This window comes from Sus scrofa, chromosome 1 (assembly GCF_054392235.1).
Source record: "Sus scrofa isolate SSC_HxYL_T2T_F1_AM1 chromosome 1, Sscrofa_HxYL_maternal_Yorkshire_Landrace_v2.0, whole genome shotgun sequence".
NCBI classification, from domain to species: domain Eukaryota; kingdom Metazoa; phylum Chordata; class Mammalia; order Artiodactyla; family Suidae; genus Sus; species Sus scrofa.
In genome coordinates this window covers 263,977,723-264,002,964 of record NC_139383.1, presented here as the reverse complement: position 1 = coordinate 264,002,964, position 25,242 = coordinate 263,977,723, and the positions used below count along the sequence as shown (strand labels likewise).

The 25,242-nt window shown below is 42.0% G+C and overlaps 1 protein-coding gene across 6 annotated transcripts in view; it reads right to left on the bottom strand.

Moving 5' to 3' along the window:
- The window catches only part of HSDL2 (hydroxysteroid dehydrogenase like 2), a 65,138-nt gene extending 43,915 nt beyond the window's left edge, over positions 1-21,223 (bottom strand). For 3 of the 6 annotated variants that reach the window (XM_084955934.1, XM_084955893.1, XM_084956022.1), the window contains exons 1-4: positions 20,865-21,223; positions 13,323-13,486; positions 11,657-11,755; positions 5,973-6,087 (exon numbers count right to left, since the gene is read on the bottom strand). In XM_084955934.1, the coding sequence (XP_084812060.1) occupies positions 5,973-6,007 (35 nt within the window). In that variant the 5' untranslated portion in view covers positions 6,008-6,087; positions 11,657-11,755; positions 13,323-13,486; positions 20,865-21,223. 6 annotated transcript variants of the gene reach the window in all.
- Positions 21,224-25,242: the final 4,019 nt, after the last annotated feature.

The following is a 25,242-nucleotide window of genomic DNA, read 5'->3' as shown; positions in this document are numbered from 1 at the left end:
AGGGCATCCGAGTTAATGAATAAAGTGAACTGGGTACAGGAAAGATCAACTGTTCAGAAATACAATCGAACACTACTGAATTTCTACAAGCATTTAACATGACACAAACACATATAATACTAGAGATTATATATTTAATTAAAACTTAGAAATATAAGGATCTGCCTCCTAGCTTCTCCGTCTTCCAACCTTGTTTCTCTAAATCACTAAAATACAAGTCACAGACCACACAGCCCTGGGCACCAGGGATCAGGAAAGAGCACCAGATCCTTGCAGAATCCTCCAAATAGGTCAGTTCTTTGGACTTTCTCCTACTCCCTCCCTGAGGATGCTTCTCAGGCTTCCCTGAGAAAACAATCTATACTTACCTTCTATGAATGAAATGAGTGTCACCAGACAAAAAACCAAAACAAATTTAAATGGAAATATTTCACTCTGAGTTTCTCTTTTATAACTTATGCCTTTCATAGAAGGCCAAAAATCTGACAGCCTTTTTTGGTCCAAAGGTCAAAGTCAGGTCTTTCATTTGGCGTTGCAATAGGAGGCCCTTAATTGGGGACAATATATATTTTTATTTAAAAATAGCCGTTAATAAATGTAGGCACATTCAACAGTGAATAGAATCTTTCCTTTGAAAAACGGTTTTCTTTTAGGGCATCTATTCCTGAGACACTTATAGACATTACTCCAATGGACTCATATTCAGTTTTTAGTAGCTTAGCACCATATAGCTTATATATTCCACTTGTAGTTCTTCAACTACGCAGCTGATACTGCAGTAGCATTCAACTACAGTAGTACTCACTGATAAAGGCAATTTAAAAAGGTTAGTTCACTTTTCTACATCAGGATTTTTTTTTTTTGGCCGCACCCACGACATGTGGAAGTTCCTGGGCCAAACCCAAGCCACAGCAGTGACCTGAGCTGCTGCAGTGATAATGCAGAATCCTTAACCTGGGGTGCCACAAGAGGACTCCAGGACTTTTGTTTGTTTTATTTTTAACTGAACCTTCAAATCTACGAATAGGAGTATAGTATAGGCCATCTTTTTCATTTCTAGGAAATGACCTGAGTATAGGAAAGAGGCCAAACTGTTCTTGCCAAATGGGTTTTCCAAAGACATAATTTCACAAGAAAGGAGCAATGAGAATCATACATTTGTGGCGTTTCTGTTGTGGTGCAGTGGAAACGAACCCGACTAGTATTGATGAGGATACAGGTTTGATCCCTGGTCTCACTCAGTGGGTCAGGAATCCGGCGTTGCTGTGGCTGTGGTGCAGGCCAGCAGCAGCAGCTCCGATTTGACCCCTAGCCTGGGAACTTCCATATGCCGCAGGTGTGGCCCTAAAAAAGCAAAAAAACAAAAAAACAAAAAAAACCACAATACAATACAATAAAAAGAGCCATATATTTGTTTCCATAAGTCATAATGTCAGCTAAAAAAGCAAGTCTTAGTCCTAACCTTTACTTGAGAACCGGGGTGAGAATTTTCTCCCAGGTGGCAAAAAAGAACTGATTTCTTTCTAATGAAAAACAAAATCTGTTCAACAATACATTGACTACACAGCCTTGTCAAAGAATCACCACGTCTGTACTCAACATGAGTAAAAGCACTGAACTGTCTGTGGTTCAAACCATGGAGGCGTATTTAGTTCTTAGAATTCATAACACGTTTTTAACAAGAGCAATTCTAAGTGAACAATACAATGAACAAACTTAATTTCTGCATTTCTGTGAAACACTTCTACATTAGTTTATACTTTAATAAGTCTGTTTTTGTTTTTGTCTTTTGGCACCCCACAGCCTATGGAGGTCCCTGGCCAGGGATCAGATCTGAGCCACAGCTGCAATCCATGCAGCAGCTGTGGCAACGCTGGATCCTTAAACCCTCTGTGCCAGGCCAGGGATCAAACACTGCCGACTCTGTTGTGCCACAGGCGGAACTCCAGATTGTAATAAGTTTAAAGTTAACACTGTCCATCACAGCAACACTGTCTAGAGCTATGATCACTACATTAGACAAATTCACATTAAACTTTCTAAGACATTTCTCAGTACTTAACAAATCATTTCCTGATGTTCATGTCATAAGTATCCCGTCTAAAAAACTTTAATCATGTCAAAATTCTCCTGACATCATAAATAAATATAACTAGGTGGGTAGAATATTTATATCTGTGACTTTGTCATCAACAATAGACACTGCCACAAATAAATGTTTTCAGACATCAAGACCTTCTAAGTTTTAATTCAACCTGATAAGCAATACTACCCCTGGTTAGGTTTATATTTTTAAACACTTGTTTGTTTGGGGTTTTTTGCCTTTTGTCTTTTAGGGCTGCACCCAAGGCAAATGGAGGTTCCCAGACTAGGGGCCGAATTGGAGCAGTTGCTGCCGGCTGGTGCCAGAGCCACAGCAATGCCAGACTCAAGCCATGTCTGCGACCTACACCACAGCTCACGGAAACGCCGGATCCTTAGCCCACTGAGTGAAGCCAGGGATCGAACCCGCAACCTCATGGTTCCCAGTCAGATTCATTTCTGCTGTGTCACAACAGGAACTCCCCTAAACACCTTTTAATGAGTGTTTACATTCAAAATTCTTTCACAAAGTTATCAGCTGTAAAAGATTTTGATGCAGAGATAATTTCTTCATGTAACACATAACTGTATCACACAGCAGTATTGTTAATTTTATTTGAAAAAAGCACAAACTTTACTGAAATGTTAGTCCTTTTTGTAGTTCTTTAAGCTTCTAGCCACAATCTTGTCAATATGCTTGCCACAGATCTTACTATGGTTTGATTCTCTACAGTTCCCATTCAACGGAAATATGCTTTACACACTCAATTTAGAGAACTATGCCCCACATCTACAAAGAAATAAGTGCTCAACCATTTTACCTGAACATATGGCCCTGTTGGCATATGTCTCATTTTTCCACTTTAGATAGAGACACGGGTATGAGAAATATTACACTTTCATCTTTTTTTTTTTTGGTCGTGTCTGTGGCATGTGGAAGTTCCCAGGCTAGGGACTGAACCCACTGCACAGCAGTGACCCAGGCTGCTGCAGTAATAACACTGATCCTTAACTAGCTGCACCACAAAAGAACTCTGATAAATCGCAACTTGTTAGCCTGCCCTCAGCACCCAGAAGACAATAGAGCTCATGTCCCATCTAATGAGGTAGCTGATACCCTGCCACCGGGCTATAGTAACTAACTGTTGCCATATAGGAATGCTGTCTCAGAGTTCCCATCATGGTTCAGAGGTTAATAAACCCAACTAGTATCCACAAGGATGTGGGTTTGATCCCTGGTCTCACTCAGTGGGTTAAGGATCCGGCGTTGCCATGAGCTGTGGTGTAGGTCACAGACGCGGCTAGGATTCCACATTGCTGTGGCTGTGGTGTAGGCTGGCAACAACAGCTCCAACTGGACCCCTAGCCTGGGAACTTCCATACGCTGCAGGCACAGCCCTAAAAAAAAAAGACAAAAAAAAAGAAAAAAAAAGAATGCTGTCTCTATGTGGCCAATGTTTCCTTTTTTTTTTTTTTTTCTTTTTCAGGCTGCACCTGCTGTATATGGAAGTTCCCAGACTAGGGGTGGAATCCAAGCTGCAGCTACCAACTTACGCCACAGCCACAGCCACACCAGATACAAGCCACATCTGCAACCCATACCACAGCTCATGGCAATGCCAGATCCTTAACCCACTGAGGCCAGGGATTGAACCCACATGCTCATGGATACTAGCTGGATTCTTTTTTTTTTTTTTTTTTTTTTTTTTGTCTTTTTGTCTTTTGTCCTTTGTCTTTTGTTGTTGCTGTTGTTGCTATTTCTTGGGCCGCTCCCGCGGCATGTGGAGGTTCCCAGGCTAGGGGTCAAATCGGAGCTGTAGCTGCCAGCCTACGCCAGAGCCACAGCAACGCAGGATCCGAGCCGCGTCTGTGACCTACACCACAGCTCACGGCAACGCCAGATCGTTAACCCACTGAGCAAGGGCAGGGATCGAACCCGCAACCTCATGGTTCCTAGTCGGATTCGTTAACCACTGCGCCACGACGGGAACTCCTACTAGCTGGATTCTTAAGCCACAACGGGAACTTCCAATGTTCCCAATATTTAAAGAAAAGTCAGAAATATGGAGGTCCCCCTGTGGTTTAATGGGATTGTTGGCATCTCCATAGCATCAGGATGCAGATTCGATCCCTGGCGTGGCATAGTGGGTTAAAGGCTCTGGCATTGTCACAGCTGGGGCATAGGTCGCAACTACAGCTTGGATTTAATTTCTGGCCCACGAACTCCATATGCCACAGGGAAGGCCAAAAAGAAAAAGAAGGAAGGAAGGAAGGAAGGAAGGAAGGAAGGAAGGAAGGAAGGAAGGAAGGAAAGAGAGAGAGAGAGAGAGAGAGAGAGAAAGAAAGAAAGAGAGAAAGACAGACAGACCAGAAATCTAGGTTTCTGTGTAAATCTCCTGATTTTTTTTTAAAGTAAGCAACAATGAAATTCTGATTGTAGGTAACCAATAAAAACAAACTTTTTAACACTGTCATGGCCAAATTTTACAGATCCAACAAAACATGTTCAAAGGCAAAGTTCAGAATTAATGAAAGATTTTACATATAACCCTTAGGACCAATCCTATGACATATTTTTCTATTATTCCCATTTTACAAATGAGGAAACAGGGAGTTCCTATTGTGGCTCAGCAGTAACAAACCCAACTACTATCCATGAGGATGAGGGTTTGATCCCTGGCCTTGATCAGTGGGTTAAGGATCCGGCATTGCCGTGAGCTGCAGTACAGGTTGCAGATCAGCTCGGATCTGGCATGGCTGTGGCTGTGGGGTTGGCCGGCAGCTTCAGCTCATATTCGACCCCTAGCCTGCGAACTTCCATATGCCATGGGTGCAGCCCTAAAAAGACAAAAAAAAAAAAAAAAAATTAGGAAACAGACTCTGCAAGAGGTTAAGTTACTTGTACAGGGTCATGAGGATAGTGAGCCATGAGGGTGGGGGGATAAGATTTGAACCTTACCCCACAAAGTCTGACTCCAAAGGCCAAGGTCCTAACCTTACCTGTTCTATGCAAATACATAAGGCAGATACACATAAGTACATTAAGGCAGGTAAGAAAGTTTTACGCTGATCTGTCCTTCTATCTACATGGAAAATGATAGAACCTGAAGGTAAATAAATAGATAAACAAGTGGACAAATAAAGAGTAGGTCTGACCAATCCAGAACACATCAGGAATGCATATGCTTTCACTCTATATTTGGTATTTCCTGATATTGCCCAAGACAGCATTAGCCTTTTGTCAGTTACATTAAAATGGGATTCGTAATGAGCTTCTTGTTATTTATATAACTAAAACCCAAGTGTTTTTCAGAGGAAGCAAAGACTTTTGCAGGTTTGCCAAAAGACTTGGTTGGTATGCATGTCTATGTTTACTCATGCAAATGTTCGAAAATGCTTGAACTATACTTTAGTCTTTATTAGATTCACAGAGAAAAAGTGCTCCGGATGGAACCATTTGAAATAGGAGTTCCCGTCACGGCTTAGCAGATAGCAAACGTGACTAGTATCCATGAGGATGCAGGTTCGATCCCTGGCCTCACTCAGTGGGTTAAGGATCCGGCATTGCCGTGAGCTGTAGTGTAGGTCGCAGACACAGCTTGAATCCCGCATTGCTATGGCTGTGGTGTAGACCGACGGCTACAGCTCCGATTCAACCCCTAGCCTGGGAACCTCCATATGCTGAGGGTGAGACAAAAGACAAAAAAAAAAAAACCCCAAAAAACCTATTTACAATACTATCTACTGACTTAGAGCTGACTTAGAGCACTTTAAGGCCTTTATAAGGACTGACTAGATTTTAAACTGTATTGTTAACCTATTCAAATCTGTTCACAACTAGTTCTCTATCAAAACACTGCAGCGCTCTCTCCCGCAATTCTTTAACTTACGTAAGATAGGTGCCTCTGGTGTTGACATTCATCATCAAATCCACTCTCTTTGTAGGTGTTTCCAATGTGTTGGTCAAGCTAATAGCACTGGCGTTATTCACCAAAATATCGATTCCTGTTTTCAAATAATCAACTTATTAATATGATTTAGACTTTTAACAAAAAAAACAAAACAGAAATTTACTTCATAGAATTGAATCCTAAGTTCACAAATACTTCTTTTAGATAATATGACTGACCAGACACCAATGTAAGCGTGAGTGGGTATGTGAAATTTGTACCCAAATGATTTTCACTGGCACAATGGAGGTAGCCAGACACCAGGGTTCCACATAAAACTACAAGCTGAGTCCTTAGTGGTCTGGAGCTTCCATCCTTATCTATTCTCTGACTTCTTGGTCTTCCCTCCTAATCTCCAAGAACCTTAGGTCAATTTCCTTAAAGTTTTCCCTCCTATCATCTTTCCGAGGCCTGCCTTCCTTCCAAGCACATCAGTCTCCCGCCCCTTGAAGGCCCTTACTTAAATGAAAGAGCTCCTTTCTGTTCCTGGGAACTGGGAAAAGAGAAATGACCAAAGTATCAATTCCAGGCACATCATCAAAGTAGCTCAAGTTTGTTTTGGGAACTTAAAATAAATCCAGAATAATGATTATTTCTGCATCTTCTATCCAATCCATACGTAACATTTTATTTATAGCTATAAGTTTGGTTAAAGAATGTTAGAAGAGTTATAGTTTGGCTAAATAATGTTAAAAGAAAACGGTAAAGGGAGTTCCCATGTGGCACAGCAGAAACGAATCCAACCAGTATCCATGAGGATGCGGGTTCGACCCGTGGCCTTGCTCAGTGGGGTAAGGATCCGGCATTTCTGTGAGTCATGGTAGAGCTCACAGGCACGGCTTGGATCCTGCGTTGCTGTGGCTATAGGGTAGGCCGGCAACTGTAACTCAGATTTGGCCCCTAGCCTGGGAACTTCTATATGCCGTGAGCGCAGCCCTAAAAAAAAGTAGAAAAAAAAAATGGTAAAATACAAAAGCATCTCAAACACATCGCTGCATTTCTACATGGTCTTCTCAATTCTTTCTAAAGAGCATTTAATATCCCATCAAATAGAAATATGACAATTTCTACTGGTGGAGTTAGACTGTTGCCAGAAACATCTTTTATTATTCCTTTAACTTTGCTTTGCCCTTCTCTCACCATATATGGATGATGGTTTAAATAAGGTCACTATACTCACATTTTTTTTTAATTTTATTATAGTTGATTTAAAATGTTCTATCAATTTTCGCTGCAAAGTGACCCAATTATACATTAAACTCGCATTTTATTTATAAGCTCCCTTTCTTCATATATGGTAACACTACAAAACTTTGACCATATCTTCACTCCTCAATTTCCAGATTCTTTAGTATAGAGTTCGTGCTACTAGCTTTTCTTAAAAACATGTCCTTAGATTAACTTTGGATTCAACCACACTACACTTTACAGCTTTGTTATTAAAAAAAAACTCAAACACAAGTCAGTCAAGTTTTAGGTTCTGTGACTACCACCTTTCCAGAATGAACATAATAATGGTTGCCTCCATGAGTGGCAAAGACTGGTAAGAAGAATTTTTAAGTCCAGGACATGCTTCTCAGTTCACAAAGCCTGATGTTGCTCAACCGCATCACTAAGAGATAATCACCGAGTGGCCTCTTTATATAAGGCCCCTGGCTAGAGCCTAAGAGACAAGGAAGATAATAGTCACTAAACGACAAGGCAGGTGGGAGAAAAGCAAATTGAGCATGGGTCTGGGTGGGATGCTGATCTGATGTGTACGCCACCTGCATAGGGAGATGAAGCTAGTGAGGGGTCATCTGATCAAGAGATTCCCTGGGCAAATTCAACCTTTAGTGACTTCATCTCTCTCTCACTATGTGAAAATAAGTGACAAGTATGTTAGCAAACATTTGTGCCCCAAAGCAAAAGAAACCAGATAAGGAGTCAGCAAACTGTAGTTGGCTTGCCAATGATAAAGAAAAAAATGGGTCCAATTAAGAGGTAAGTTTTAAAATTTCTAGGAGTTCCCGTTGTGGCGCAGTGGTTAACGAATCCAACTAGGAACCATGAGGTTGCGAGTTCAATCCCTGGCCTTGCTCAGTGGGTTAAGGATCCAGCGTTGCCGTGAGCTGTGGTGTAGGTCGCAGACACAGCTTAGATCCCGAGTTGCTGTGGCTCTGGCGTAGGCCGGTGGCTACAGCTCCCACTGTACTCCTAGCCTGGGAACCTCCATATGCCGCGGGAGTGGCCCAAGAAATGGCAAAAAGACAAAAAAATAAAATAAATAAATAAATAAAATAAAATTTCTAAACTCAGGTGGGGCAAAGTAAAACGGAACAAGGAGCAATGGTGGGAAATGACATGCAAAAAACATATACGTATGCATGCCTGCTACAGAAAAAAAAGTGACAGGAAAGCCTGTTTCTGTGTTTATGACATAGCATAATTTACCCAAGGCCTGAATAACTCTGAAGATGAGGGAAGGCGAGGTGATAGGGAGTGCTGTGAGGCAGAGGCCCCCAAGGGCACAGGTTTGGAAGAATCATCCACTGCTCTGGACTTCTTTAAGGATAATTCCCCAGCAGAAAGAAGTATCTACAATGGTAAAGTATTCCCTAAATGCAGAATTCAAAGGACTACAAAATTCCACATTAGACCGTAATAGTTGCAACCAGAGTATGGAACTAAAACCAAACAGAAAATAAATTCTCGATATTTCGAGAGGCAAAAAAGAGCAGCCTGGTGGTCCCGTCGTGGCGAAGCAGAAACAAATCCGACTAGGAAGCATGAGGTTGCAGGTCTGATCCCTGGCCTTGCTCAATAGGTGAAGGATCTGGTGTTACCCTGAGCTGTGGTGTAAGTTGAAGATGCGGCTCGGATCTGATGTCGCTGTGGCTGTGGTGTACACTGGCAGTTGCAGCTCCAATAGGATCCCTAGCCTGGGAACTTCCATATGCCAAAGGTGCAGCCCTAAAAAGAAAAAAAAAAAAAAACAATAGTTAGCAAAATATATTGGGAGGAGTTCCTGATGTGGCACAGCAGGTTAAGAATCCAACCACAGGCATTCCCATCATGGCTCAGTGGTTAACGAATCACATTAGGAACCATGAGGTTGTGGGTTCCATCCCTGGCCTCATTCAATGGGTTAAGGCTCCAGCATTGTGGTGAGCTATGGTGTAGGTCGAAGACGTGGCTTGGATCCCAAGTTGCTATGGCTGGGCATAGGCCGGCGGCTACAGGTCCAATGAGACCGCTAGCCTGGGAACCTCCCTCCAACCGCAGCAGCTCTGGTCACTGCAGAGGTGTGAAGATTCAATCACTGGCCCTGCTCAGTGAGTTACGGATCCAGCACTGCCACAAGCTGCAGCATCGGTCACATATGGGATTCAGATCTGTTGTTGCTGTGGCTGTGGCATAGGTGAGCAGCTGCAGCTCTGATTCAATCCCTAACCTAGGAACTTTCATATGCCACTGGAGTGGCCATAAAAAATTAATTAATTAATTATCTAGGTCAAATCCTTATAACCACTTTTATAAGTAGGTGAAGGTATTTTAGACAAAAGGTCCTGCACATGAATGTGGCTTCCTCTCCCTCCTCTTCCATATTTGCAGCCCTATGGAGTCCCTGGTAGCTCAGTGGGTTAAGGATCTAGCATTATCACTGCTGTGGCTCAGGTCACTGCTGTGGCTTGGCAAAAAAGAAAGAAAGATCAATTACGTATTTACAGCCCCATTGGTAAAAAACACTCAGTAATTTTGCATTCTCTCTCCTCTTCTCTCATGGGCATTTACATTACTTTGGGAAAGGTTGCCAGCCAGGGATAAGACTTTGGATTTAAAGGAAGAGCCCCGAGAGTTCCAGCTGTGACACAGCAGGTGAAGGTTCTGGCATTAGATTAGAGTGGGTTAAGGATCCAGCAATGCTGCAGTTTTGGCATAGGTCGAAGCTGTGGCTCAGATCCAATACCGGGTCTAGGAACTTCCATATGTCTCAAGTGCAGCCAAAAAAAAAAAGGCCCCATTTGAGCCAAAGCTTTGTGCTCCAGTCCAGAAAAACAAAGCACTCTGCGCAGCCTTACTAACAATAAAGCATTACCTTAGTTCCCATCAGCCATATCCTCTGCAAGCATGTACAGTCTTTGGAATATGATAGGGAGAGATGGTAATGGTTTGGACAGGATTTGGACATGGCTAAGTATCTTGCTATAAATACCATCCAAGTCCTAGTTCAACTCCCAATACCTGCCTTCCAGGAACTTAAGAACTAATTAGGGAGAAAAAAAGAAATGCTAAGATCTAAATTTGTACTAGATGAGCATCGAAGGTATATTTTAGGAATTCAGAGAAGGAAAAATGTACACTTTTGATTGGCTGGCATAGTCAGAAAACTGCCTTCCTAAAGGAGATGAGATTTAAGCAGAAAAAGTGGGATTTCAAAACACAAAGAAGAGAGCATTTCAGTAGTGGGCACTGGAAGAGCCTTAGGAATGGGAGGAGAAAAAAATTAAGAGGCAAACAAATTCAAGTTAAGGAAATTAACCTAAACTATTTTGGCTGAAGTAAGTTTACATAAGGGTAAAGAAGAAAGATGGAACCAAAACAAGTTTGTTAAGAATGCGAAATATCTTGAATGCCAAACTACTGGCATAGGTTATCCGCACTTTATTCAATAAACATTAAAAAGTTGGAGTTCCCTGGAGTTCCCGTCATGACACAGTGGTTAAGGAATCTGACTAGGAACCATGAGGTTGCGGGTTCAATCCCTGGCCTTGCTCAGTGGGTTAAGGATCCGGCATTGCTATGAGCTGTGGTGTAGGTTGCAGATGAGGCTTGGATCCTGAGTTGCTGTGGCTCTGGTGTAGGCAGGCGACTACAGCTCCTATTCAACCCCTAGCCTGGGAACCTCCATATGCCGCAGGAGTGGCCCTAGAAAAGGCAAAAAGACAAAAAAAAAAAAAAAAAAAAGAAAAGAAAAAGAAAAAAAGCTGGAGTTCCCATCGTGGCTCAGTGGTTAATGAACCTGACTAGCAACAACACATGCTGTGGGTGTGGCCCTAAAAAGACAAAAATAAATAAATAAATAAAATAAGTAAATGTTAAAATGTCATCAAATGATGGTTACATAAATTGGGGAGAGACAAGTGGATGGGATCCAGGGAACTACTTAGATTTTTGCTATCTTCAAGGTCCTAACTTTATTTTGGATCGTAAATTTGTTGTGTCACAGAAAATAATTTTTCTTCTTTTTAGGGCCGCACCTGCAGCATATCGAAGTTCCCAGGCTAGGGGTCGAATAGGAGTGGTAGCTACAGGCCTACACCACAGCCAGAGCAACGTGGGATCCAAGCCACATCTACGACACCACCACAGCTCAGAGCAACGCCAGATCCTTAACCCACTGACCGAGGCCAGGGATCAAACCTCCATCTTGCGGACACTAGTCAGGCTCGTTACCACTGACACATGACAGGAACTTTGAAAAATAATTTTTAATAATTTTTCAATTAGTCATCAGATGGTTTTAAGCAATGCTTCTGTATTAACAAATACTCATTTCTGGTTATACTCCGAAGACTCAGGAAGTAATAGTTACACCTAGAATTTACCAACTTTCAATAATTATTTCAGAATGAAGGCACTACCTCCAAATTTCTCGACTGCTTTCTCCACTGCATCGCTGATCTGCTGTTCATCTCTCACATCAACAACGCATGGCAAGGCCTTTCCTCCAGCTGCCTGGACTACAAAAGATAAACAAAGAAGCATTAAAGCATCCAAATATTAAACCTTTCATCCATATCAAACCACTGATCTAAGAGTCAAAAGAAAAAAGTACTCTATTTTTGAAAAATCAATATAAAAACTGTCTTATAACTATTAGTGATTCTTCCCTACAGTAGACAGAATGACTTGTCCATACCCACCTGCAGGCTAGAGAGAGGCCAACTCTACTAAAAAACAAAAAAAAATGAAAGGTTATTTTTTTAAATACTGTTAAAAGTTTAAAAAAAGGAACGTCATTTAAAAGACCTTTAGTATGAAAAGTTTCCAAAAATAAAAAGAATAATGAACTACCATGATTCCATCACCCATCTTCAATGATTAATAATGTTTTGCAGTTAATTAATTTGTTTAATTTATCTACCCCCAATCTCATTTTGCTTTTTGCTGGTATATTTAAAAACAAATCCTAGGCATCATTTCACTCAGAACTACTTCATATTATTCCCCTAGCATAAACACAATGCTATTAACATAGCTAAAAAAAACGAGCTATGTCAACTGAGGTTGACTTTTTAAGCCCTCACTCCTGGCACCATGCCTTGAATATAAGCACTTAATAGCTATTTGTGGACTAAAAGTATTAAAATAATGACCTGCAAATTGTGCAGAGAACAAGTAACGTGGAGAGCTTTTTCAAAGTGTTTACACCAGCTACCTCTCAAATCCTTTCCTCTCTACTTCCACCCAGGTCTCTGCTCCCATCCAAGAACCACTGCCCTCATGAAATATGATTTTTTTTTTTTTGGCCATGCCCATGGCATGTGAAAATTCCTGGACCAGAGATCAAACCCAAGCCACAGCAGAGACCTGAGCTGTAGTGGTAACAATATGGGATTTTTAATCTGCTGAGCCATAGAGGAACCACTAGACGTGAATTTTTTCTTTTTTTTTTTGTTTTTTAGGGCCACACTCACAGCATATGGAGATTCCCAGGCTAGGGGTCAAACTGGAGCTATAGCACCGGCCTATACCAGAGGCACAGCAACTCGGGATCCAAGCTACATCTGCAACTTACACCACAGCTCACAGCAACACCAGATCCTTAACCCACTGAGTGAGGCCAGGGATCAAACCCACAACCTCATGGTTCCTAGCCAGATTCCTTTCCACTGTGCCACGATGGGAACTCCCTAGACATGATTTTTAATGGAAGTCTCTCCCATCACTTAAAAGTACTGGAGAGAAAAGGTGCCAAAATACTTCTTTAACCAGATAAAATTATTTGGGGGGGGACACTTCAAATAGATATAATTAAACTTTCTAGCATGGAATTCCCACTGTGGCACAATGGAATCAGCATTATCTCTGCAGTGCCAGGATGCAGGTTCCATCTCCAGCCCAGCACAGTGGGTTGAAGAATCAGGGGTTGCCACAGCTTTGTAGGTTCCAACTGTGGATCAGATCTGATCCCTGGCCCAGGAACTCCATATGCAGCAGTGGGAAAGAAGGAAAGAAGGAAGGAAGGGGAGAAAAGAAGGAACGCAAATAAATACTCCAGCAAATTCTCTATGCGTTGAAACTCACTTTCTTCAGCAGCAGTATAGATTGTGCCTTGAAGTTTAGGGTGTGTCTGGGTGGTCTTCGCAGCAATGACAACATTTGCTCCATCCTTTGCTGCTTTCAAAGCAATGGCTTTGCCAATGCCACGGCTCGCACCGGTGATGAAAACTGTACATCCTGCTAGCCTCCTACAACAGAAAAAAATGATCTTATTAGAAACCTCCACGTATTAGAGTTCCCTGGTGGTCTAGTGGTTAGGATTCAATGCTTTCACCCACTGCAGCCCTGGTCTGGGAACTGAGATCCCACAAAGTCCCACTGCTGCATGCCATGGCCAACAAGTAAAAGAAACTTCAATGACCTCCAAGTTTTTATCTACTTACTAGAATCAGGAAATCACACACGTGGTCACAAAATGTTTCCTCCTCTGTCAAACTTTCTCTAAATCCTCCTCCTTCCCCATCAGATAGCTAATAAATCTACTTCATTACCACTGTAAAATGATAAACAAATTATGGAGTTCTCGTCATGGCTCAGCAGTTAACGAACCCGACTAGCATCCACGAGGACGCGGTTTCAGTCCCTGACCTCACTCAGTGGGTTAAGGAGCCACCTTTGCCGAGAGCTATGGTGTAGGTCGAAGACGAAGCTCGGATCCTGCATTGCTGTGGCTGTGGCATAGGCTGGCAGCTACAGCTCCAATTCAACCCCTTGTCTGGGAACCTCTGTATGCCACAGGTGCAGCCCTAAAAAGACCAAAAAAAAATTACTTATTACGGAGTTCCCGTCGTGGTGCAGTGGTTAACGAATCCGACTAGGAACCATGAGGTTGCGGGTTCGGTCCCTGCCCTTGCTCAGTGGGTTAACGATCCAGTGTTGCCGTGAGCTGTGGTGTAGGTTGCAGACGCGGCTTGGATCCCGTGTTGCTGTGGCTCTGGCGTAGGCCGGTGGCTACAGCTCCGATTCAACCCCTAGCCTGGGAACCTCCTTATGCCGCGGGAGCGGCCCAAGAAATAGCAACAACAACAACAACAAAAGACAAAAAGACAAAAAAAAAAAAAAAATTACTTATTACAACTTCAGTGGCCAGTCTTACAGGGATTTGGCAATCTGCTCAAACGCAAAGTAAATCTTAAGGTGAAATGAGGAATTAATAAACTATATAAACATGTACTTCTTCCCATAGAAAGTAGTAACAAAGCTTATTTTTGAGTGATGGGATTATGAATAAATTTTTACCATACTTGGAGTTCTCGTTGTGGCGCAGTGGAAATGAATCCGACTGGGAACCACAAGGTTGCGGGTTCGATCCCTGGCCTTCCTCAGTGGGTTAAGGATCTGGCGTTGCCATGAGCTGTGGTGTAGGTCACAGACGTGGCTCAGATCCTGCATTGCTGTGGCTGTGGCGTAGGCCAGCGGCTACAGCTCTGACTGGATCCCTAACCTGGGAACCTCCATATGCCTCAGGTGCAGCCCTAAAAAAAGACAAAAAGAAAAATTTATCATTTTCTTCATATTCCTTAGGATTTTTAAAATTTTCTGCAATAAATGCATATCACTTAAAAGGAATCATCTAAGAGCAATAACTGTATAATGGATGCTCATCATTGCTAATAACAGCCAGAGAGGAAACAACATAAATGAGCATCAATTGATGAGTGGATAAAAACAATGTGGTATATACACCCATCAGGACATTTTTGGCAGTAAAAAGGAATGATGTACTGGTCTGTGCTACATGGATGAACCTTGAAAACATTATGCTAAGTGAAAGAAGCCAGTCACAAAGGACCCCATACTGTATGACTCCATTTATATGAAACATCCAGAATAGGCACAACTATAGGGACACAAGGATAACTGGTTGCCTAGGACTGGAGGTGGGGAACTTGGGGTTGATAGCTGAGGGGTGTGGGGTTTCTTTAGAAGATATCAAGATTTTAAAATTTATTGTGGTGATGGTTGCATAACTCCGTGAATATACTAAAAACCACTTAACTGTATACTGTACATGGGTAAATTGCGTGGTGGGTGAATTACATCTCAGTAGAGCTGTTAAACAAACCTAGAAAGCTGGCAAAGAACCAAGGTTCTGGTCTAAATACTCTGTGATGGATGGATGGAAGGAAGGAAGGAAGGAAGGAAGGAAGGAAGGAAGGAAGGAAGGAAGGAAAGAAAGAAAGAAAGAAAGAAAGAAAGAAAGAAAGAAAGAAAGAAAGAAAGAAAGAAAGAAAGAAAAGAAAAGAAAAGAAGGAAGGAAGGAAGGAAAGAAAGAAAGAAGGAAATAAGGAAGGAAAGAAAGAAGGAAAAGAAAGAAGGAAAGAAGGAAGGAAGGAAAGAAGGAAGGAAAGAAAGAAAGAAAGAAGGAAGGAAGGAAGGAAGGAAAGAAAGAAGGAAAGAAAGAAAGAAAGAAAGAAAGAAAGAAAGAAGGAAAGAAAGAAAGAAAGAAAAGAAAAGAAAAGAAACGAAACATTCACAAAAACCGGGAAAAAAAAAAAAAAAAGACTCTGTGATCCAAACGCCCTGAGGAAAGTTCTCTGCGTCCATTCATTTTTTATATCCACCCACCTTAATTTTTAACTTTCTACTTAGTTGTCAGATGAGAAGAAAACACATAAAATAAAATCACAGGACAGAGAGGGAAATTCACTTTCTTATTTACTTTCTAGAGGCAAAAAGAAACAGCTTGTTTAAGGAGGAAGATGAGAAATTCCCACTGTGGCACAGTGGGTTAAGAATCTGACTTCAGTAGCTCAGGGTCACTGCAGAGGCCCAGGTTCAATCCTCCGCCAGGAGTAGTAGGTTAAGAGGATCCAGTGATGTTGTAGCAGATTCAATCCCCTGGCCCAGGAACCTCCATATGCTGCAGGTGTGGTCACAAAAAAAAAAAAAAAAAAAAAAAAAAAAAAAAAGAACATATATTCCCCTTTCCCTTAATCTCTGTTAACAACTTTATGACTTTTTTGGGCACTAGAATATAAAATGATATTCTGCCATTTCAGAGCCCACACTATAAAACGGCTGGTTGGAAGCTTCCACTTTCTCCTAGAAGCCAAACGCTATGTCACAAAGAAGAGAGACAGATTATCAAATGTTGAGAGACCATGGGAGAGTGGCCCTGGAGGGTAAAAGGTCTGATTTAGGACATTTCAGCCCCAGCCAACGACAGAGCTCAAAGCAGCCACATGAAGGACCTCACTTACAGTATGAAGAGCAGAAGAGCCCAGTCAACCTAAAGAAGTGTGAATCACTGGTGGAGTTCCTTGCTGGCCTAGTGGTGAAGAACTTGGCATTGTCACTGCTGCGGCTCCATTTACTGCTGTGGCTCAGGTTCAGTCTCTGGCCCAGGAACTTGCACAGGCTGCAAATACGGCCAATAATGATGATGATAATAATAATAATAATTAAAAAATCACTGTTGTTTAAAGCCGTTAAGTTTTGGAGCGGTTTGTTACAGAAGTAGATAACTAAACACACGATGAAGTTCAACTTTCCCCAAATAATGCCAAACCTCATTCCAAAGTGGTTAATATTCCCGCCAGCAGCAGTACATGAGTTCCACAGCTCCACATCTCCCCTACACTTGATATCAGAAGTTTAAAACTTTTGTCAATCTGTGGTATCTCAGTGTGGCTGTAATTTGCTTTTTGCTGATTACTAATAAGGGTGAATATATTTTCATATGTTAATCATCACTATGTCTTCTATGTAATTCCTATTAATTTGTTTTGCTAGTCTTTCTACGTGGTTAACTTTTTTCCTAATGACTCATAAAAGTCCATAAGCATTTAAAACCTTTTCATTTGTGGCTTGCCTTTTCACAATCATTATAGTATATTTTGATGAGCAAAAATTATTTCCACGTAGCACAATTTATGAATCTTTTTTGGCAAACTTTTTGGGGTTAACAAATCCATCCCTGGGAGTTCCCATTGTGGTTCAGGGGGTTGAACAAACCCAACTAGTATCCACGAGGATGCAGGTTCAATCCCTGGCCTTGATCAGAGGGTTAAGGATCCAGCGTTGCCATGAGCTGTGGTGTAGGTCGCAGACACAGCTTGCATCCCACATTGCTATGGCTGTAGCATAAGCCAGCAGCTGCAGCTCCAACTGGACCTCTAGCCTGGGAACAGATATACTGCAGGTGCAGCCCTAAAAAGCAAAAAAAAAAAAAGAAAAAAGAAAGGAAAGAAATCCATCCATAACCACCACAACTGCATTGTCTTTCAAAAATTTTACAGTTTATCTTTTAAATTTTAGTCTTTAATCTACCTAGAATTAATTTTTCTATATGAATTTAGTTAGGGATCCAACTATATTTTTCTTTTCCTTCTTTTTTTTTTTTTTTTCCTTTCTATGGCTGCAATCGCAGCACATGGAGATTCCCAGGCTAGGGGTCCAACTGGAGCTACAGCTGCCAGCCTACACCACAGCCACAGCAACACCAGATTCAAGCCGCGTCTGTGACCTCCACCACAGCTCACGGCAACGCCAGATCCTTAACCCACTGAGCGAGGCCAGGGATCAAACCCAAAACCTCATGGTTCCTAGTCAGATTTGCTTTCACTGCACCATGATAGGAACTCCAGGATCCAACTACATTTCTACCCATATGGATAACCAACTTTCTAGTCTGAAAAGCCTACTTCTCCTATAGATCTTGAATGCCAGCTTTATCATAGACTGAGTCTCCCTAAGTATACAGATGTATTTCTAGGCTCTTTATTCTGTTCCATTCAGTTAAATGGATTGCACTATCTTAATTATAAGAACTTTCTTGGCTATACTTGGGCCTGTGCTTTTCCACATATACTTTAGAATCAGCTTATTTAATTGCACAAGAAAAATCAATTGGGATTTTGATAGAAATTGTACTGAATCTAGAATTCAATGTGGGAAGAGCTGACATCTTCATGACACTGAGAGCTCCAATCCATGAACATGGTATCTTTCTATTGATTTCATACCTTGAACCACACAATGTCCCTCTGTAATCAAAGGTTATATTAATTCTGACCATTAAATCACGATGTGATCAGATTTTTCCACCATGAAATTACTATACTTTCCCTTGCAACTAACAGCAGTGAGAAGATACTTAAAGACCATTTTAAATCTTTTATTATGGAATTTTTAAGTATATTCAAAAATAGAGGAAAGACTATAATGTTCCCATGTTTATTTAACAATTCAACAATTACCAAAATTTTGAAAGTGATTATCACGAAGCCAATCTCAGAGTTCCCTTGCGGTGCAGTGAGTTACGGATCTGGTGTTGTCACTGCAACAGCTCAGGTCGCTGCTGTGGCACAAGTTCAATTTCTGGCCCAGGAACTTCCACATGCCTCAGGCAAGGCCAAAAAAAGTCATTTGAATTATTTTTCTCTGTATGTTTGTGTGAAAACTTGACATATAGTTTAAGTTCCTTTGTTTATGGTGGCATTCCAATTTATCTCTCTCCTCTCATCTCTGATGAGGCATGCTGTAAAACAAGTACTCGGTTTAAAAGTAAAAACCTTGGGAATTCCCACTGTGGCACAGTGGAAAGAATCTGACTAGTATCCATGAGGATTCAGGTTTGATCCCTGGCCTTGCTCAGTGGGTCGGGGATCTGACATTGCTATGAGCTATGGTGTAGGTTGCAGACTCGGCTTGGATCCATTGTTGCTGTGACAAAGGCCAGCAGCTATAGCTAGCCTGGGAAATTCCATATGCCACAAGTACAGCCCTAAAAAGGAAAGAAAAAAAAAAAAACAACCCACATCTTGTGTATGTATAACATTCCCTTCAACATGAAAGGTAGCACACACAGTGCTAAAGTGATTGATTGATTGATTTTTGTTGGCCAGGGCGGGCAGTGGCTTGATGTGGCATCTTAGTGCCCAGACCAGGTATTAAACCCAGGCCACAGTGGTGAAAGCGCTGAATCCTAACCACTAGGACACCAGGGAACTAACTCCCTTAAAATGATCTTTTAAATGTAAATATTTAGATCAAAATGTCCCAATGATCTGCTTTAAAAAGCCCTATCCCTAGCAGATGCAAACCATTACATACAGGAAGGCTAAACAATAAGGTCCTACTGTATAGCACAGGGAATTACATTTAATATCCTGTGATAAACCATAACAGAAAGGAATATGAAAAAGAATGTATATATGTATATAACTGAATGTGTATATATATGCATAACTGAATCTCTGCTGTACAGCAGAAATTAACCCCCCCACCCCCGCTTTTTAGGGCTGCACCTGTGTCATATGGAGGTTCCCATAATCAGAGCTATAGCTGCTGGCCTACACCACAGCCACAGCAACAACAGGATCCAAGCAGATCTGCGACCTACACCACATCACCACATCACCTACACCACATCTCACAGCAACACCAGATCCTTAACCAGGGACTGAACCCATGTCCTCATGGATACTACTTGGGTTCATTACCCACTGAGCCACAACATTTTAAATCAACCATACTTCAAAAAAATATATTTTTAAGGAAAAAAAAAAAAAAAAAGGCCTCTTTGCCTTTGGTCTAGTTGGACTGATTCCCAGTAGGATAAAGAACATGTTCATGCTCAAAGTCTCAGGCATTGGCAGAAAGAAAGGCAAAGGCAGCTTTCCTCTTAACCTGAAGACTGGATCTCAACTACTAAAACCCCTCCATCTCAAGAAAAAAAGTTTCCAAATTCATCAGTACCACTGGAGGATGACTAAAACTTAACCTACACTACAATTCTCCAAAATTCTCTGGTACCTCAAAATTCTGGTAAATGTGATGAAACTTTTATTTTTAAGACAGAAAAGCAATCACAAAAAGTTCATTTAAAAGTTCATTTAAAAAAATAAACATCAAAGAATAACCAGGAATATTCTGAAAAAAAAAATCCAAATGCGGCAGGATTTTCCAAGATCTAAAATATTTTATAAAACTAGAGCAATTAATGTAGTTTGGTACTGGTAACATGAATACAGTCCAAAGTAACAGAATAAAAAAATGAATAAACAGTGAGTTTTCTAACTCACTTCCTATGCCAAAATATTATGCAAAACAGTACATCATTTCAGGAAAATAAAAATCTGAATGGAAAAAAAAATCATACAAAAATACTAGAATATTTACAAGTTAAAAAACAAAACAATTTAAGATGACAACAGCTTACAGCTTTGTCACAAAAACACAAAAGCCTTAAAAGAACAGATTGATTCCTGGTGGTGCAGTGGGTTTAAGATCCAGGTTGTCACTGCCATGGCCTGGGTCCCATCCCTGGCCTGGGAACTTCCACATGCCTTGGGCCTGGCCAAAAGAAAAAGTTCTCTCGAAAGATACCCATACTTTAAGATTAGTTTAATTTGTTAGTAAAGTCTCTGTGTAAACACCTCATCCTTTTATTCTTCCAGAACTGAGCGTTCGGAACAAGAGGAGAATCATTAGGTGTCCCTGTGACCTTTCACCTAGAACTCAAAGGCCTGCAGCAAGGCCGCTATTGCAAGACAGCTATTGCTAAACCGAAGGTGGGACGCGCTCTTGGGGCGGCGGGGTACCTCGCTCAGAATTCTTTACCTGTGGAAGAGGTTTTAACATGGCTGTCATCCCGAAGTACTCAACTTTGCGTTACTTTTCATGAGTTACCGCAGAGTCGAAGAATCCCGCGGCCAGCGTGGGCCAGCGTTCCAGAACGCGCCGGGCAGATGCTTTAATCCTCCCAACGCGGGGGTCGGGCCACCCAAGCCATCTACTCCGGCTCCACCTAGCCCCGCACTCCGCCCGGCCTGGTCCCTTCCCCGTGGCGCTCGCATCCTCTTACCCGGTGTTGGGCAACATAACTTCCACGGACCACAGTCGGTGGCAACAACAGCTGGCCACAGGAAGGAATACTGCAAAGAGAAGCTGACTTTCTGCTCCGCATTTAGCCCCGCCCCATCCCCGCCCCCTAGGGCCCCGCCCCAAGGCCTGCGGGAGAATTGAGTGCTCCAAAGAGCGGAAGGGGGCTGAGTGCGCCTGCGCACGCAGTTGTCCTCTTTGGCGCTAATTTCCAGCTCCCCCCGCCTGGCCCCTGGAAACCGGCTCTGTGCGCAAGCGCTCTGAGAGACAACTCCGCCCCACCCCGCGTGCGGGGCTCTACGGGGACAATCGGTCCCTACCCCGCGTGTGGAGTAGTGGTGCGTCAGCCGCTCAGTACGCCCTCCCCAGGGCTGTGAACGGTTTCTCGCCCCTGTGCTGAGTGCCTTTGCCGGCGGGATGACCCTTTCAGTCGTGCAGCAGGGACCTGGAGGGCTGAGGTGCAGCTTCTCAGCGGATTTTTGGCTCTCTCTCCACAATGGCACCTGGGCGCCTGCCCGGCTGCACGCGCGCCTTCAGAGGCACTTCTTAGGAATTGCTTTTCCTCGGCAGATAAGCACCTTCTCCCAGAAGCCGTCCAGCGTCGCAGTTCGACTCTGCCACCGAATTTGGACTAACGCCGGTAGGCCGATAGATAGATAAAGCCCTTGGAGAAGGGCAGCTTCTGGATCAGACCTCTACACACACTAATCGTGCCGAAGAACTCAGAGTTAACCTGGATTTTGCGACTCTTAGCCAGTATCTCGGAGAGGAAATTCCCAAATTCGGTGGGATAAAGTGAATTCTGGGAGCCAGTATTGCTTTTGGTATCCTTGGACATAGCTCAGCAACCCTAATGAACTAAAGACTGGCATAATATTTTTAAGGAGATATGAAGAAATTCTATTTTTGAAGAGGTAGAGCAGGATGACGAGGTTGTTTTATGAAGACTGGTTAAAGAAACTAGTCTGAAGCTAGGATATGTACTATTCCTTTTATTACAAGCCCTAAATATCTCTATTTGCTCATTTATGTATCTTGCCAGCCTCATAGGCATTTGAATTTGTCATGTATGATAAGGTCCTTAGAAACTCCGGAGGAATTTACTTACTCAAATATTAGCACCTACTGTGTGCTGGTCACTAGAGATACAGAAGGGCAAAAAAGGTAAGGCCTCGGCCTATGTAGGAGGAATGAGTAACCAATGTTTTTTAGACCTGTAAATATTAGGTGTTTTAGAAAGTGCATTGGTAGGAACTGTTAGATGAAAAAACCCTCCACTCCTTCAAGAAAATGAAGACCACCTACAGAATGGAAAAAATATATATATACTTGCAAGCCATATATATGTCTTATAAGGTCTAGTATCCAAAATGTATGAAGAATGCTTACAACGCAGCAACAAAAAGAGGAACAACCCCCAAGTTAAACATGAGCAGAGGACCTCAATAGACATTTCTCCAAAGAAGATATACCAAAAGCCAGAAGTCACATGAAGTCACTAGTGCCCAACAGCATTAGTTATTAGGGAAATACAAATCCAAACCATGGTGAAATTTTACACCCACTAGGATAGCTAGAAGAGAAAAGATGGAAAATACTAAGTATTGGCCAATATGTAGTGAAATTGGGGCACTCATTCATTGCTAGTGGGAATGTAAAATGGCATGGCCACTTTGGAAAACAGTTTCGCAGGTGCCCCAAAAGTTAAACCTGGTTACCGTCCACTGGATATTTACCTAAAAAAGAGCAGTTCCACTCACTGGAAGATATCCGAAATAAATGAAACATGTCGAGAATAACCACTAGATGGCACTGATATTTTAAAATTCAAAATCATGTAACACTAGAAAGGTTAATTTATTAACAATATTGTGAGAGCGAGATACCTATATGTGTTGTGTGTGTGTGTTTTGGATTAGGGCAAAAATAGCATGAGGTTCTTTATAGGATTCTCATATAGGGGAATTAAGAGGAGGTATAAATTTTAAATTCTTTAAAAGAATACCTTTGTGAACTGGAGACTGGCACTTGGCATCTGCCTTTATGCAGATTGAATCATGAACCACTACAGCAGCTGTCCCTCAAGACCTGAAAGGAGTTCAGGGTGGAGATCAGGAACAAGGCACTCGGTGCTCTGGGAAAACTGGCAGAACAGGTTAGACTTTTCAGGAGATTTTATGAGCCCAATTCTTGCATCTCCTGATTCTAGAAAAGCACTAAAATCCATCCTGGTGATGTCTGCTCCTCCTGACTAGCAGTAACCTTCACAAGACTGGCAGCGGTCTTCTGTAAAAACATGTGTGCTTCATTGCACGTCCCTTCCCCTTCACCAGAATCACATATATACTGACATTTCCCCCTGCCTCTCTGGATGTTTCAGAGCTATCTGAAATGCTGCTTCCTGGGCTATAGCCTTCATTTTGCCCCAAATAAAACTTAACTCTTAACTTTTAGGTTGTGCGTTTTTGTTTTTGTTTTTTTGGGCCTTTTTTTTTTTTTTTTTTTTTTGGTCTTTTTGCCATTTCTTGGGCTGTTCCCGCGGCACATAGAGGTTCCCAGGCTAGGGGTCCAATCGGAGCTGTAGCCATCGGCCTACGCCACAGCCACAGCAACTCGGGATCTAAGCTGCGTCTGCAACGCTGGATCCTTAACCCACTGAGCAAGGCCAGGGATTGAACCTGCAACCTCATGGTTCTTAGTTGGATTTGTTAACCACTGAGGCACAACGGGAACTCCTCCAGTGTGCATATTTTTTAATACTTTGAATCATTAAAACAATGTGATAATCTCATTTATATTATTTTTAAGTTATAAAATAGTCAAACTTATCTTCACTTGTTTATGACTGCTAAAGTCTATCAAGTTTAATTCTACAAAAAAAATAGTTTTCAAATACATAGGTTGAAAATGCCAACTTAAATTGAAATAGCAAAGGATATGACACTGAAAATAAGTGTAATCTTAAGTTAGCAAATAAAGACTCTAACCCGGATCTTGTACAAGAATATCTTTTCTTTCTTTTTTTTTTTTTTTTTTCTTTTGGTCTTTTTGTCTTTTTAGGGCTGCACCTGCAGCATATGGAGATTCCCAGGCTAGGGGTCCAACTGGAGCTGCAGCTGCCGGCCTACACCACAGCCACAGTAACACCAGATCCAAGCCGAGTTTGTGACCTATGGCACAGCTCATGGCAACACCAGATCCTTAACCCACTGAGCAAGGCCAGGGATCAAACCCAAGTCTTCATGGATGCCAGTCAGATTTGATAACTCCTGAGCCATGACCAAAACTCCTACATTTTCTGAGGGCTTTTATTGCAGTAACATTAAAGTTTGTTGACACAATCCACATAAGTAAATTTTTCATCCAGACCTAGTACACACACAGTTTTCTATTCTATTTTATTTGAATCTATCATATACTACTCTGTTTTTTGGGTTTGCTGGTTGTTTTTTGGCTACCCCACAGCAAGTGGAGTTCCTGGGCCAGGGATCAGAGCTGACCTGCAGTTGTGACCTAAGATGCAGCTGCAGCAGTGCTGGATCCTTAAACCATTGTGCTGGACCAGGGATCAAACCTGTGTCCCAGTGCTCCCAAGACACTACCTAGTCTGTTGTGCCACAGTGGGAACTCCTACCCTGTTTTTTTAAGTTGATTATATATAACCTAAAAGTTATTTCAATGACTCATTAATGGATCATAACCTAACCATTTGGAAAACACCCATTTGTGTGTTGTAATTTGCCATTGTGATTTTTCAACTTGCCTTTTAAAATATTCTAGGCTTCTCTCTGGTTCAGAAGGTTAAATGGGGAAATCCTTAGGGTTTTGAGGGTATTGCAGTTGCTTCTGACAACATACAAAAACTTCCAAATAGGATCCTAGCTATACATTTTGTCGCTCAATGAATTTTTGCCAGTCATTTAATTAGTAATTGTTGGATATTAACCTCACTGCTGTTTGTGTGTGTGTGTGTGTGTGGCTGCACTCCAGGCATGTGGAAGTTCCCAGGCCAGGGATCAAACCTGAGCAAGAGCAGCAACCGAGCCACAGCAGTGACAGTGTCAGATCCTTAACCTGTTCAGCCACAAGCAAACTCCTCTCATAGCTGTATTTTAAT